This window comes from Ochotona curzoniae, unplaced genomic scaffold (genome assembly GCF_017591425.1).
Source record: "Ochotona curzoniae isolate NIBS_2020 unplaced genomic scaffold, NIBS_Ocur_1.0 contig_43, whole genome shotgun sequence".
Lineage (NCBI taxonomy): Eukaryota > Metazoa > Chordata > Mammalia > Lagomorpha > Ochotonidae > Ochotona > Ochotona curzoniae.
In genome coordinates this window covers 1938996-1954755 of record NW_024466218.1, presented here as the reverse complement: position 1 = coordinate 1954755, position 15760 = coordinate 1938996, and the positions used below count along the sequence as shown (strand labels likewise).

Below are 15760 nucleotides of genomic sequence, written 5' to 3'. Positions count from 1 at the left end.
GAAACCCTCCCCCTTCTGAGTTTTCTGACAACTCATGACTCTCACATGGGAAGTATGAGTGGCTCTTGAGAAATTCGCACTAAGAGATTTTAGAATTTTCCTTCAAGATTGCTAAGGTGAATTCCCCTGTAGTTAGCACATTGCTTGTTCTGTCCTTAGGACCTGAGAACAAGTCATGTTCTTTGATTCTCTTCCTTCTGTAAGGTTATTGATGTTGTGGTTTTGTTCTTCCTATTACAGTATGCCTGTATGAATTAACCTAAATATGGAAATAGTCTTTCATTGTATAGAGCTTGTAGAGTTTCTTATATAGATATGCAAAAAGTAAAGTTATCTTGCTTTTTTCCCCTCCATATAGGCTTTTAGTGATACTTTAAAGAGCCATCTCTTAATAAATAAACAGGCAGTAAGTAGAAATCATGTAAAATAAGTGACTTGTATTACCTACTTAACTGGCTTGACAAATTCCTTTAGGCAGAGTTTTCAAAGCATTGCCTGTAGCTGTTTTTTTGATTTGCAGATGACTTTGGGGGATTCTGAGTGGTGCTTGAGTGACTGCTTTTTGTTGTTGACATTGGCTTTTTCCTTGAGTCCTGGTAATCCCTTGTTGGCTTCCGCAGGTGCTTCCCCAGTCCTGTGTTTGGTATGGAGAGTGTGGCATTGCCTCCGGAGATAAGAGGTACAATTGCCGGTATTCTGGACCACCAAAACCATTGCCCAAGGATGGGTATGACTTAGTACAGGTAAGTTTGTCCTCCTGGCTCTTTTTTGATCCTCATTAATTTACACTTGAAGTGTTACTGTGCAGTGAGTGGAGGAAAGACTAAGAGGCTGAAATCTTGTCCCAGATTCCTCCCTCTAGCACCTGATGGCAGAGGTGGTAACCCCACAGGCTTAATCTTTCAGGAGCAAACCTGTATGCCTCTCAAGGTTTCCCATCAACAAGTTATTTAGAGACTCACACTCCCACCACAAATGGTTAAAAGTTTGCTTTTTTTGGTTCCTTGGTTACAAGGATTGAACAGTGAACTGTTAGGTAACTAATCTTGCCCTATTCACTTTCTTTTTTTATTTGTTGATTTGTTTTTAAGATTTATGTCATCTAAAAGTCAAGAGTTAGAGACTAAGAGAGAGAAAGGAAGTATGTGCAAATATCCAGACCTGGATCAGCCAGGCAGAAACCAGGAGCTTTTTGTTGTTCTCCTGCATGGATGCAGGGACCCAAGAAGTTGCATATTCATCTGGTGCTTTCCCAGGCCATAAGCAGGGAACTGGGTTGGAAGTGTAGCAGCTGGGACTCAAAGTGGTGCTCATATGGGGGTGCTAGTGCTGCATGCAGTAGATTAACGTACTATGCCACAGAGCCAGCCCTGCCCCTGTTCATTTCTATGATTCTCCAAAAGCCTGTGGATTGGGGCTGCTAGGGTTTTGCTCTTATCATTCTCATCATCATAGATACACAAGGATTATTAGGAAAAGGCTGGAAAACAAAGAATGCTTTTAGAGACTTAAATAATCCAAGATCAAGGTGTGAGACAGCAGAATTCTGCTGCTCACTTTGTATCTTCATCAGAATTATTGGGGACCTTGGCTTCCCTGGAGTAACTAATGGAGGTGATGAGTAGCAGGAGTTGGTCGTAAGATACTGAGACAAGGTAAGCTATCGAGGTGAGGCAATAAGCTTCCAAGTAAGGAAATTGGAAAAGGCTCTGTTTATAGAGCTTTGTGCGGAGTAAGCCTTTCAAAAGAACTCTGTGGGAACTTTCTGCAAATATACCTGTCCCTGTTGTCCTATTGAAGAAGGATCCCATGAGTGAGGTGGTCTTTGTTTCTTAAGAAATCTTGTGCTTTTGTCAGCTGTGCCACCCTGACATCCCTGCTCTCTCTCTCTCCCCAAAGGAACTCTGTCCAGGATTTTTCTTTGACAATGTCAGCCTCTGCTGTGATGTTCAGCAGCTTCGAACACTGAAGGGCAACCTGCAGCTGCCGCTACAGTTTCTATCCAGGTAGGGAGACCAGCAGGCAAACAGAAGACCTGGGCTTGAGAGGGTGCATGTTAACTAGCAGTGTTCTCATTTCATTTTGAAGGCTGGTTTGCTTTATTTTAAGAAAGCATTGTGTATCTTGTCAAAAATAAAGAGGAAGTCATGATGATCAGATGTTGTTCTCCCAAGTTGCTTTCAGAATTAGCGCTTGGTTTCCTCCACGCCTCAGAAGGTACACTGTGGACTGCCTCCTTTTCAAGCAGAGCTCTGTGTGCTATGGAAGGAGAGGGTCTGGTGGTCCTGCTCAGGTCCCTAGCCAAGACCCTCACGGCAGACCTGCGTCACCCTCCTCTGCCTGCACATCATGCTTGTCTTTCCTGTGCTGAAACCACGTACCAGGATCAGGTCCTCAGTAGAGCTGCTCTTGGTTGGCTCAGCTTGTCCTGGGCTAGTTGGCCAGATTTGTCGCATTTGGTTCCCCATCCAGTCTATTGTCCGTGACTCAGGCCGGTGAAATGGGGTGGGATGGGGGTGGTGTCTAACAGCTGTTCTGCTCAAGGCCCACTGGGCTGTTCTCAGCGACATCCTAAGGAACAGCTTAGATTGTACTGTCTTCTTAAATGTTTCTGACTAAAGCACCCAATCAAATGGATGAGGAGCAAATAACTGCAGGCAACAGGGTACAGGCCAGCTTCCAGTGAGGAAGGCCTGTTGCTCACCACAGTTTACAATACAGGGTTGAGGCCATCTTTCAGAACAATGTGGAATAAGATAATAGAGGCCATGCTGAGGATCTAGTGAGGACACTGTGTCCTGTGGATGGCTGGAGGATTTTGATAGAGCCTGATTGGAGCTTTCATCTCCCAGTCAAAACACGTTTACATCCATTCGGGTGGGCTGTTACCAGAGACACCAAAGCTTTATTTGTAATAGCAGGAAAAAAAAAGACTATACAGAGTATTCTACAGATGTCAAAATGTAGTAATCTAGAGAGAGGCTTGTGATTCACAGTGGACAGTAGGAAACTATGTACTCCCCAAGGGTACTCTGAACCCCGTGGTGTCATTGTGATGCCTGGGTTTGTCGCAGTAAAGCAAGGGCTTCTGAAAGACAGTTCTTGTGTGTGTCTGTCCCCTTCCCTAGAGCAGAGCTTCCTGATGTCTGGGCACTCCTTCCTTTATCAACTGTGATGTGCCTGCTTACCTGGACCAGATCAGGATAGAAAGTAATCTTGGTTGTGTTGTGAGTGTGTCCAGTAAAGCAACAGCCAACAACTGGCTAAAGGCAGGAGAGGACTCTTACCATGTAGCAAATCAACGTTAGTAGCTTTAACTCTGAACCTGAGGGACAGCAGACAGCTTGTGCTCATGAAAACCCTGTGCTTCTGGAATACCTGCAGGTAGAATTCAGCTTTCCGAGTCGCTCGTAGGGGGAGGTGTTAAACCCAGTAGTTGGGATACCCACTTCGATTTTCAGAGTACCTGGGTTTGAGTCCAGCCTCCATGTCCCAACTCCAAATTCTTGCCAGTGCAAACCGTGGTAAGCAGCATTGATGGCTTAAATTATTGGGTTCCTGCCACCCACTCCTGGTAGACCTGGGATGAGTTTCCAGTTCCTGGCTCTGGCCCAGCCCAGCTCTTGTTGCAGGTATTTGGAAAGCAAAGCAGCAGATAGGGGCTCTCTTGGTCTATGCCTCTGCCTTTCAAAGAAAGGAGGAGTAGGCTTCAAAACAAAAAGCCAGACAAACGGTGTGTTTCAGCAGGACCTAGCTTTAGAAGAAGAGCCTTCCGTAGAAGATTGTAAAATAAAAATTCTGGTGTAGTACTGCTCGTTCTCCCTCCCCCTCCCCCCCTTTTTTCCTTAGAGTTGTCACCATGGTGCTCCTCAAAGAAACTGTGGCCCTGGGTAGGGCAAAGCAAGCATTTGTCACTAAATTACGCAGTGCAGGATTCTAAAGAACATCTTCCTCTCTCCCCCCCCCTACCGTTTTTTTGAAATCACAACTGAACACACTGCAGGTAGTAATTAAGGAGTTTTTAGAGATAGGTGTTTGAAAATGAGGCTTAAGGTTTAGAACTGCTGGGCTTGACAGATGCTCATAATCGATTTGTTACCTTAATGAATTTTAGATGTTCTTTAAGTTGCTTTTTCACTGGCCCTATTATTCAGAGTGTACTCTGTGTTTTCTTTAGGTGTCCATCCTGTTTCTATAACCTAATGAACCTATTTTGTGAGCTGACATGCAGTCCTCGGCAGAGTCAGTTTCTGAATGTTACAGCTACTGAAGAGTATGTTGACCCTGCCACAAACCAGACCAAGACCAACGTAAAGGAGTTACAGTACTACATCGGACAGAGATTTGCTGACGGTAAGCAAGCTGGCACCAACATAGTGGATCAAGTTCATTTCAATCACAGTTTTTAGTCCCTGTGGTGGTGAAGTGAAAGTTGGTGCTAAGACTGGAGCTACAAACAATGTAGCTATTTCTGGAGTGTTTGCTCAGTCCCTTCCTGACTTTTAAGTTCACTTCTGTAAATTTTAGCAGACATTGGGACTTTGGTTCTTTCTAGTAGTCGTCAGTGGATTCAGGAGAGGAGTTGAAAGCTGGCTGATGGGAGGAGAGGGAGTGAGGAAGGCTTGGAAATGGGTCAAATCTTCATAAGGGAAGGGAAGGAGCACAGAGGGGACATGGCCCCAAGCACCTGGAAAACACTAGACTGTCTAAAGGAGGTCCTCTGTTAAAAATAGCTAAGAGAAAAGATGCCTGAACGAGTAGAGAACTCCAGAGAAAAATCGACCAGATCAGAACCCGCTAGTACGGTGACAGAAATAGCAGTTGGTATAAAGCACGTTAGACAAAACCAAAGAAAAGGAAGTGTCCGAGAACAACCTACAACTAATAGACTTAGGGATCCAACAAAATCACTGCCTCTTAGAGCGATAGTGCCTCGGGATCAGTCTTGTAGAAGATGTGCCACCCTGACAGATCTGCCCAAAAGCAGAAGAAGAAGAGCCACCCTGACAGATCTGCCCAAAAGCAGAAGCATGCCTATCTAGAAGGCCGGTATATGAGGGGTGTGTGGTTACAAGTTACTGAGTTAAAGTGGAAGATGGCCAATAATCAAGGTGATAAAGTTGATTGAGTACATCAAATTTTTATTTTTACGTGCACTAGCAAGGGACTAGATTAAAAACTTTAATTTTCACAATGTTTAAAATGTACAAAATGTCTAACATTGAAATGAGGAAGAATTTATGAACAGGAGAGGAAAAGCAGGAATAAGAAGATATTCATGAATATAAGCAATCCATATCTGAAACAGTCAGTGAAATGCAACTTTCAAAACAGTGACGCACATTCCTTATTAATACCTTGGCACAAGTTAAGAAATTGGTCAATTCCAGCTATTACCGAGAGTGTAGAACAATAGGAGTGCTGGTGTACTGTGCTCCTGGCAACCAGGACTGTGTACAAGTATTTGAAAACCAACTTTTCAATACCTTGTAAAGTTGAAGGTAAATACACCCTCAACCCAGAAATTCCTCTTGTGGAGGACTTTGCTGAGAGGGACTCTTAATATGTTTGTACAGGAAGACGCATATAGCAACATCTGTTGTAGCACTTTCAGGATTGTGAAAAATGAGAGACATCCTAAGAATGAGAAGATAAGTCATAGACTGAAAGAATATACTTGCAAAAACCATACTTGACTAAGGAATGTTATCCGAAATGTATGATAGACTGAAGATGAAGCAAAAGAAAGCAAAAAGTTTGGGTGAAAAATGAGCACAAAACCTGAATAGATATTTCACTAGAAATAGCATTCAAATGGTAAATAAGTCTGTGAGAAGATGTTCATGGCCTGGAGTTATGGCACAGCAAATAGAGCTGCCTCCTGCAACACTGTCATGCCATGTTGGTGCCTGTTTGTGTCCCAGCTCTTCCAGTTTTGATCCAGCTTTTTGCTGGTGGACTGAGTAGGGCAGCAGATCTTGCACATATTTGGACCTGGCCACCCATGTGGGAGATGCTGTTGGAGTGCTTGGCTCTTCTCTGCCTGCCTGGCCTACCCCTAACTGATTGGCCATCTAGGGATCAAATCAATGGATAAACAATCTCTCTGTCTATAACTCTGACCTTCAAAATAAATAGATGGATCTTTGAATAAAAAAAAGTGATGCTCAACATCATTTGTCATTAGACTCCAGGACAGACAGGGATATATGGAGTAAGAGCAACTTTCATTGCCGGTGAGAATGGAGAATGCCACAACCGCTTGGAAGGACAATTTGACAGTTTCTTACAAAACTGAGCATAATAATATTTGATCCAGGAATTATGTTTCTTGATATTTACCTAAATGAGTTGAAAATATGTCCACATGAAAACGTGGATATACTTCACACCATATACGAAAATCAGCTATAACATCATAGACTAAGCTTTGCCTGCCATGCCAGCATCTCATGTGAGTGCCAGTTCAAGTCCCAATGGTCCGCTTCCAATCCAGCTCCCTGCTGATTGCCTGGGAAGGCAGTGAAGGATGGCCCACTCACATGGAAGACCTGGAAAAAGCTCCAGGCTCCTGGCTTTAGACTGGCCTGGCTCCCATCATTGTGGCCATTTGAGTAATGAACCAGTAGATGCAAGATCTGTCTTTCTTCTTTCTAACTCTGCCTTTGAAATAAAAATAAATTTTAAAATCAATTTGAAGCAGAACAAAGGGGTTAGGCTTAGCACAACAATTAAGGTACTACTTGTGATACATAGATACCCAAACCCCATGCCAGAGTGCCTTGATTTCATCCTGGTCTCTCCCCATTTTATATCCCTCCCTGTTCATAGGCACCCTGGGAGGCAGTAGATGAGCACTCAAGATCTTGGGTTCCCTCTTCCACCTATGGGAAGATCTGAATTGAATTCTGAGCTTGCTGGCCTCTGCCTGGCCCAGCCATGCCTGTTGTAGAGGTATTTAGATAATGAACAGACAGGAATTCTCTTTTTCTCTCTCTTTGCCTTTCAAATTATATGAAAATATTTTTGAATGGATTAAAGAGAAATGTAAAACTCGGGCCCGGCGCGGTGGCGCAAGTGGTTAAGGTCCTCGCCTTGCACGCCCGGGATCCCATATGGGCGCCGGTTCTATCCCGGCAGCCCCGCTTCCCTTCCAGCTCCCTGCTTGTGGCCCGGGAGAGCAGTAGAGGACGGCCCAAAGCTTTGGGACCCTGCACCCGCGTGGGAGACCCGGAGGAGGCTCCTGGCTTCGGATTGGCATAGCATCAGCCGTTGCGCTTACTTGGGGAGTGAATCATCAGGACGGAAGATCTTCCTCTCTATCTCTCCTCTCTGTATATCCGCCTTTCCAATACAAAAATAATAAAAATAAATCTTTAAAAAAAAAAAAAGAAATGTAAAACTATAAAAGACTTAGAGGGAAATTAAGGGAAAGTCTTCATGAACTTCTGTTTGGCAATGGATTTAAAAAGAAAAGCATGAGCAACAACAACAACAAAATGAAGACAATCTGGGCGCCAGTAAAATGAACTACAACACAACTTGGCAGGCACTGTGGCACAGTAGGGCTGAGCCTTGCTTAAGAGGGTCAGGTCCTGTCTCAGAGTGACTGCTTTAAGTCCCGGCTGCTCTGTGCTTTCACTCACCTTCCTGCCAATCACCCTCGGGGACAGCTGAAATACTTGAGTCCTTGCCATCTCTGTGGGTGACTGTGATGGAGTTCCTGGTTCCTGGCTGATATGGGCATTTGGAGAGAGAACTAGGGCACAGATGGTCTCATTACCTGACTTTCTCATATCACCCTGCCTTTCAGATAAGTATCTTTTTGAAAAGAGTAAGCTGTGCTCCAAAGGACCCTATACAGGAAAAATAAGAAAATATTCACAAATTACATATTCTAAAAGGGACTTGTATTTGAAATATATTAAAAACTCTTACAACTCAACAAGTAAATAGACAACCCAGTTTAAAATAAGCATAGAATGTGTGTATTTTCCCCAGGGAAGGTGTCTAAATGATTCATAAACTCTTGGAAAGATGTTCAACATTACTAATCCTCAAGGAAATGCAGATCAGGACCACAGTGGGTTGCCATTTCAAACTGACCAGAGTGGTTAGAGTCAAAATGCCCAGGGAACGAACATTCACAAGGCTGTGTAGAGATTGGAACCTCATTAACTGTTGGTGGGGATGTAAAATGGTGCAGCCACTTTGGGACACAGTTGGCAACTTCTGAAAACATTAAAATACAGTTACCAAATGAACCAGAAATTACATTAATTTGAGAAGTACAAGCAAAGGGTCACATAAAATATATCCAGCTATTCATAACCATGTTACTACTAGTAGCCAAATATTAAAAACAGCCCAGATGAACATTGACTGATATATAGGTAGGCAGTATTTAGTGTGTCAATATGATGTGGCACAGTGAGTAAAACCATGGTTTACAAAGCCAGAATCCCTACTAGCTTACTTCTGATCCCGGTAGCAAATAATGACCCAAGTGCTTGGGTTCCTGCCCCCAAGGTAGACTTAAATGGAGTTCCTGCTTCCTACCTTCAGCCTAGCCCAGACCTGGCTAGGGCCTTTTGAGCAGTGAACCAGCAGCCGGAAGGTCTGTCTCTGACTCTGTTGCTTTGTCTTCAAATAAATAAAAATCTTAGTGGGGAAAAGTAGAGTACTAACACACTAACCCTTGAAGACTGATACTGCCTGTGGGAAGCCAGCCACAAAGACCGAATGTAGGCTGAATGTTATGACTCCATTCAGATCAGATGTCCCAAATAGAGGAAGCCTATTGATGTACATATGAGAGATGTATGCTTGTCAGTGCTATGGAAGCCAGGGCAGTTGGGACTATGGCTAGGTAGTCCAGGGTTTCTTTCTGAGCCACTGCAAATGTCCTAAAATTGCAAATTCATGTATTCATTTTCAAAGTCTGTGGTGATGGCTGCACATATTTATGTATGTGTTAAAATCCACTGGATCGTATACTTTAAGTGGATAAATTATATGTGAATTACATCTCAATAAAGCTATCTTACGAAATGGAATCTATAGCTTAGAAAAAGCCCATATTATGGCTGATATAAAAATGGGAATCAACTTGAAAAGACAGAGAACTGGAGGCTTTCTTAGCCTCCAAGACTGAGAGCAGAAAGCAGTGGGGTAATACATATATTCAGTGTTCAGCGACTGTCTGCCCAGCTAACCTGCCTTCTAGGAGGGTGGGCGAAACGGACTGCATGCATGAGTGTCTGAAGTTTCAGGAGAGAGCTCCTGGGCAGATGCTTACAAGCTGGAGTGAGTGCCTGGAAGCAGCTGGGTCGGGACACGTTCCCACCGCTTTCTCCTGTACTTAGTGTCACTGCTGTGACCCTGAGGAGATTTGCTGTCACCGTGTTACTAAAGTTAAACCACGGAGGAGCAGTGCTTGGTTCATTCACGCACAGTCCATACAATACAGCCAGTTTTCTCTGCAAGCCCCAGGCTTCCCCTGCTAAGTTTCTTTCTGCAGAGGTTTTCTGGAACCTGTGTCATCGCCCAAAGCAGCCTGAGGTTCTGGTGTCTCATTCCTGAACCCTAGGGTGTTTTTCAAAGCATTGGGGGCAGGCGTCTTGAACTACTTGAGGTCCTGACTTTGACATGTGACCTGGCCCATGGTGCACAGAGCCACAGGCCAGTGCAGGGGAAAGACTCCCCTCTGGACAGAGTGTTCACTGCCCACCGTGTGACAGCAGTGCTTAGGGAGTTTGCCCTTCCTGGGCAAAGGGCTTTGCAAAAGGGCTGGCCCGGTGAATTAAAGCAGGCTTCTGAATCGATGCAAGCAGTGTCTCCATCTCTTCCCTTTGGCCTTTTTCTCCTAGCCATGTACAACGCCTGCCGGGATGTAGAGGCCCCCTCAAGTAATGACAAGGCCCTGGGCCTCCTGTGTGGGAAGGACGCCAGTGCCTGCAATGCCACCAACTGGATCCAGTACATGTTCAATAAGGACAACGGACAGGCGCCATTTACCATCACTCCCATTTTTTCAGGTAGGCATACCTTCCAGATTGAGTTTGTGATATTTTTAAGCCAAAGGCATCGTTGTCTGCAGCAGGAAGCTGAATCCAGATGCCTGGTCCCTTGGGTGTCTCCTGAGAGAGGCCACTAAGAACACGTAGCCTGCTTTGGTTAATTGAAGGAGGGCTGCGAGTGGGAAGGGAGGAATGCAGAGTTGTCTTACGATTTTCTGTAAAATTCAGAGAATAAGATGGGGGTAGGTTTTATTTTACTGATTTATTTTTATGGCTGGAAGAAGCCTTTTCAGATCTCAGTACTAGCCTCACTCCTTAGAGTGGAGGTGAGATGTAGCTGAAGATGGAAGGTTTTCTTTGGTGTATAATATACCTGGTAACAGCAACAAAATCTTACTCAAGAGTCATCACAGGATGAAGCAGCAAAACAACAGAACAAAAGCTGCCACCCCCTCTCTCCTCCTCCTGGGCTGTGTTCCACAGGGCTGGTGTTGGGCTTTTGTGTACTTTAATACGAAGGTGTTAATATGTTTACTGAGCTCTCCCCTGAATTGTTTCCTGCAGATCTCCCGGTCTCCGGCATGGAGCCCATGAATAATGCCACCAAAGGCTGCAATGAGGCGGTGGATGAAGTCACGGCACCCTGCAGCTGCCAGGACTGCTCTGCCATGTGTGGCCCCAAGCCCCAGCCCCCACCGCCTCCCGTGCCCTGGAGGATCTGGGGTCTGGACGCCATGTATGTCATCATGTGGATCACCTACATGGCGTTCTTGTTTGTGTTTTTTGGAATGTTTTTCGCTGTGTGGTGCTACAGGTAAGCAGTTTTATTTGTCCAGGACCAAAGAAGAGCCAGGTTATCCTGGTGTGACCCTTTTAGATTTCACTGGGCAGATTATTGGCTAATTAGAGCAAGAAACATACCCTCATCCAACCGATCACATTGTCCTGTAGCTCGACTGTAAGCAGTCGAGGCTTGTGCAGATTTAAACACGTGAAGTTAGTGTGTTACCCACCCAGTCGTGCTTCCTTGATCACATCCGACTCAAATCTCATTGAACATAATATTCTAGCCCTTTTACATACTTGCCTTTTGTTTAGGACAGTAGGTTTGTATTTTGTTTGTTTGTTTGTTTGTTTGAAAGGCAGAACTACAAAGAGAAGAAAGACAGAGAGAGATCATCCGTCTGCCGGTTCACTCCCCAAATAACTGCAACAGCCGGAGCAGAGGCGAGCCGAAGCCAAGAGCCAGGAGCTTCCTCGGGGTCTCCCACGTGGGTGCAGGCACCCAAGGGCTTGTGCCATCTTCTATTGCTTTCCCCAGCCATAAGCAGGGAGCTGGATCTGAAATGGAGCAGCCAGAACACTAACTGGCGCCCCTATGGGATGTTGCTGGGACGCCAGCTGAAGTTCAGCGTACCGTGCTATGGCGCTGGCCCCAGTATTGTTTAAAAAAAAAAAAAAACTTTGGAATCTTGGATTTACTAAAAAGTTGCCAAAATGATGGAATTTGTGTCTCTCCTTCGCCATCTTCATGTAATATAACACCTTGCAGAGTTCATAGTGCATTTATGAAAACCGTGAAAAAAGCAGTGGTGTATTTGCTGAACCACAACCTTGATTCAGCCATCCCCAGTTTTTCCTCTGATGCTCTTTTTCTGTTCAGGCCCATGCATAATCACTTCCAGTTCTTCCGCCCCGCAAGCTGTGGCTGTTCCTCAGTCCCTTCTCTTATGGCCGTTGCTCCCCTGATGAGTCCCATCAGTTGTTGTGCAGCCTGTCCTTCAGCTGGGCTTCCTCCTGTGTTCTGGCAAAGACATCCCAGATGTGCTGTTATGTCTTAGTGCATCACAGCACCATGTTCTTGGTGGTAGAGTATGTCCTTACTGGCAACTAACCATGACCCTGTGGATTATGCTGGGTTTCTCTGTTGTGATGTTAACTTTTTTTTTTTAAGATTTTATTTTTAATTTTTTAAAAGAATTATTTTTTTGTTTTTATTAGAAAGTCAGATATACATATACAAAGAGAGGAAGAGAGACAGAGAGGAAGATCTTCCATCCAATGATTCACTCCCCAAGTGACCGTAATGGCTGGTGCTGTGCTGATCCGAAGCCAGGATCCAGGAACTTTTTCCAGGTCTCCCACATGGGTGCAGAGTCTGAAGGCTTTGGGCTGTCCTTGACTGCTTTCCCAGGCCACAAGCAGGGAGTTGGATGGAAAGTGGAGCTGCCGGGCTTAGAACTGGCACCCATATGGGATCCCGGAGCGTTCAAGGCAAGGACTCTTAGCCACTAGACCACACCGCCAGGCCCAAGATTTTTTTATTTTTTATTGGAAAGTCAGATATACAGAGAGGAGGAGAGACAGAAGATCTTCCATCCATTGATTCATTCCTCAAGTGTCCACAATGGCTGGAGCTGAGCCGATCTGAAGCCAAGAGCCCAGAGCCTCCTCTGTGATTTTCCCTTTGTAGTTAAATATTTTGAGAAAGGATGTTTTGAGACTGTGCCAGACTTTGGTTCCTCCTCAAAGCATCACCCACGGATTGCAGCATCATGGCAGCCCCTCTCTGCAGCGTTTACTGTGCTGTTGGCCCCATGGAGGTGTGCCGAGTCTCTGTTTACCATGCAGAGTGCTGGACTAGGGGCTCCCCGTTCTCCCTCATGCTTGTGTTTGTTCTGTTATTTAATCATGAGCCTTTTATTTATTTTGTGGGCTCTGTCCAATCCCAGCATTTGTTTTCTTGTGCCGGTATTTCCAGCTTGGTCTGCAGTCCCTTCCATTTGACCCCCGTGGCCCTTTCCATGCTGTAGCCCAGACTTGCCCAAGGACCAGGCTTGTTGGCGAGAAGCACCCCTCCCTCCACTGCAGCACGGTGTCAGGATGCAAGGTGCAGGCACACCAGGTGCCTGTTGCTGATGGCGAGGATAGTGTGTTTTTAAAGGGACCTCACAGTTTTAAATGCCAGTGAGGTCTCTTGAAGGTGATGGGCAGAGACATCCAGAGCAAGAAAATGTAGGGGGAATGAAAGTAACAGGTGGAGAGGAGAAAGACTTGAGGAGATGTTAATGGCATTGTAGGGATGTCACAGCCTCACTGTGCCAAAGCCCACTAATGCCACTCTTGTGCTTTTATTTTGCAGAAAACGGTACTTTGTGTCCGAGTACACGCCTATTGATAGCAACATAGCTTTCTCTGTTAATGCCAGCGACAAAGGTAGGCGTATTTTTCCAGAAACAATAGTAGCCTTGGCCCAAGAGCCTTCTCTTACCCAGCCAGTGTTTACGTCCTTGTTCTGGGTGAGGCAGTTCCAAGGATACAGCTGTGATCATGGTAGACATGCCCATTGCCTTTGCAGCACAGCTCAGAGTCATTAATGACAGCACTCAGATAACCAGGGATTGTGATAAGAGCCGCAGGGGCATTGCAGGGGCAATGCGGCAGGGCCAGGGAGTTTACCTGGCTGGGCAGGTGACAGAGAGCTCTGCTTCTCAGAGGCTCCTCTGTGAGGCCGGAGCAAGTTTTATGGTGGGCAGCCACAGAGTGTGGTCTTGCTGAGTAGAGCCCCAGCCAAGAATGGGGAGGCGGGTCCGGGTGTGTCTGCAGGTGGGCTCAGCTCCTGGCACGTGCCTCAGTAGCTAATGGTTTCCCTGTTCCAACTTTCAGGGATGGCTTGGCTCTTAACCTCCACCCTCCCTTCCTCTCCCACCCTTCCAGGGGAGGCGTCCTGCTGTGACCTGCTGGGTGCAGCATTTGACGGCTTTTTGAGGCGACTGTTCACTCGCTGGGGAGCCTTCTGTGTCCGAAACCCTGGCTGCGTCATCTTCCTCTCGCTTGTCTTCATCGCTGCATGTTCTTCGGGCCTGTTGTATGTCCAGGTCACCACCAACCCAGTCCAGCTGTGGTCGGCCCCCAATAGCCAGGCCCGCCTGGAGAAAGAGTACTTTGATGCACACTTTGGGCCTTTCTTCCGAACCGAGCAGCTCATCATCCGGGCCCCCCACACTGACAAGCACATCTATCAGCCATACCCCTCGGGCGCTGATGTGCCTTTTGGACCACCACTCGACAAACAGATTTTGCACCAGGTAATCTATACAAAAAAAGTCATCCTGGGTGACCTGGTGGTTGACCAGTTTCACTTGATGTGGATTTGTGCTGAATGTCAAGGTATAATAAAAACACCAAATTTTCCGGCTAGCTGAAAATGACATGCAAGGACCTAAAGGGAGCAAGCCTTTTACTCCACCTCAAGGCCTGGTGAAGAGACCAGTTTCCAGTCAATCACATAGTAATGAGCTCATCCTGACCCAAGCATGAGCTCCTGGCCTCCAGGTGGGATGAGATCCATGAGTGTTTTATAAAAGCGCCTGAGGTTTCTATTACTGTGCCTGTCGTACTCTCCCTGGAGAGCAGACCCTGTGCGGAGACCACCTCAGCTCTTGCCTTTAGTGGACGTATTCACTCAGAGACTGCTGCTTTGCCCCAGCTCACTACAGTAGATGCCCTGCATGGCCCTTGACCTCCAGGAGTGTGTCCTCTGTTAGGGAGGACATGAGTCTGTCAGTGGCTCAGCACACAGCAAGGTGCTGGAAGGTGTGCTGTTAACCTGGGGTACCAGCAAGTCCAGGCACCTTGCTGTGCATTTTGCTGATTACTGCTGGAGAAACGAGGAGGGGGCTGTGTGGTCAGTGCTCCCTGCTTGTCTTAGAAGCTCCTAGACAGGATCTTCCCCCCCAGTTTCCGGTATTTTACTGTGCTGTGCCTTTATGCCCTCCCCTAGCTTAGAGCACATTTTCCCCAAATACAGTCAGCCCTACATACCCACAGACACTGCATCCATAGACAGCAAATATAGACAGCAAATAATTATTTCCATGGCATTTGCATTGTGCTGTTTTGTTTTGTTTTGATTTTTAAGATTTATTTATTTTTATTGGAAAGGCAGATATACAGAGAGGAGGATAGACAGACAGGAAGATCTTCCATCTGATGATTCACTCCCCAAGTAACCACAATGGCTGGAGCTGAGCCGATCTGAAGCCAGGAGCCAGGAGCTCTTTCGGGTCTCCCACGTGGATGTAGGGTCCCAATGCTTTGCGCCATCCTTTACTGCTTTCCTAGGCCACAGGCAGGGAGCTGGATTGGAAGCAGGGTCATTGGGATTAAAACCAGCGACCATATGGGATCCTGGCACATGCAAGGCAAGGACTTTAACCACTACGTTATCACGCCAGGTCCTGTACTGGGTTTTAAGAATTATCCAGAGATGGTTGGAAGTATGTGAAAACATGTACCTAAGTTGCACCGCAGCGTTGTACAGGAGGAACGGGGCTTCCGTGGGTCTCGATTTCTGAAGTTATCCTGGAGCTCTTTGACTTCTCACCACTTGGGGCGCTGCTGCTCAGGTAGTACCCGAGCAAAGCCTGGCGCCTTTGAGTTTGCTCACTTTTAATATTGCTTTTCAGGTTCTTGACTTACAGACAGCCATTGAGAACATTACTGCATTTTATAACAATGAGACGGTGACTCTCCAAGACATCTGCTTGGCCCCTCTCGCTCCATACAACAAGAACTGCACCATCCTGAGTGTGTTAAACTACTTCCAGAACAGCCATTCTGTGCTGGACAACACAAAAGGGGACGACTTCTTTGTGTATGCTGATTACCACACGCACTTTCTGTACTGTGTCCGGTGAGTGGCAAGGGGCCTGCCCACATGCGGACACCTGCTGTTGTTT

The 15760-nt window shown here is 46.1% G+C and overlaps 1 protein-coding gene across 1 annotated transcript in view; it reads left to right on the top strand.

Moving 5' to 3' along the window:
- Positions 1–15760, top strand: part of NPC1 (NPC intracellular cholesterol transporter 1) — a 45007-nt gene that overhangs the window by 12169 nt on the left and 17078 nt on the right. The window contains exons 2-9 of the mRNA XM_040984800.1: positions 621–743; positions 1900–2006; positions 4178–4353; positions 9870–10037; positions 10584–10833; positions 13162–13235; positions 13737–14107; positions 15488–15714. Coding sequence (XP_040840734.1) covers positions 621–743; positions 1900–2006; positions 4178–4353; positions 9870–10037; positions 10584–10833; positions 13162–13235; positions 13737–14107; positions 15488–15714 — 1496 coding nt within the window. The remainder of the gene's footprint in view (positions 1–620; positions 744–1899; positions 2007–4177; positions 4354–9869; positions 10038–10583; positions 10834–13161; positions 13236–13736; positions 14108–15487; positions 15715–15760) is intronic.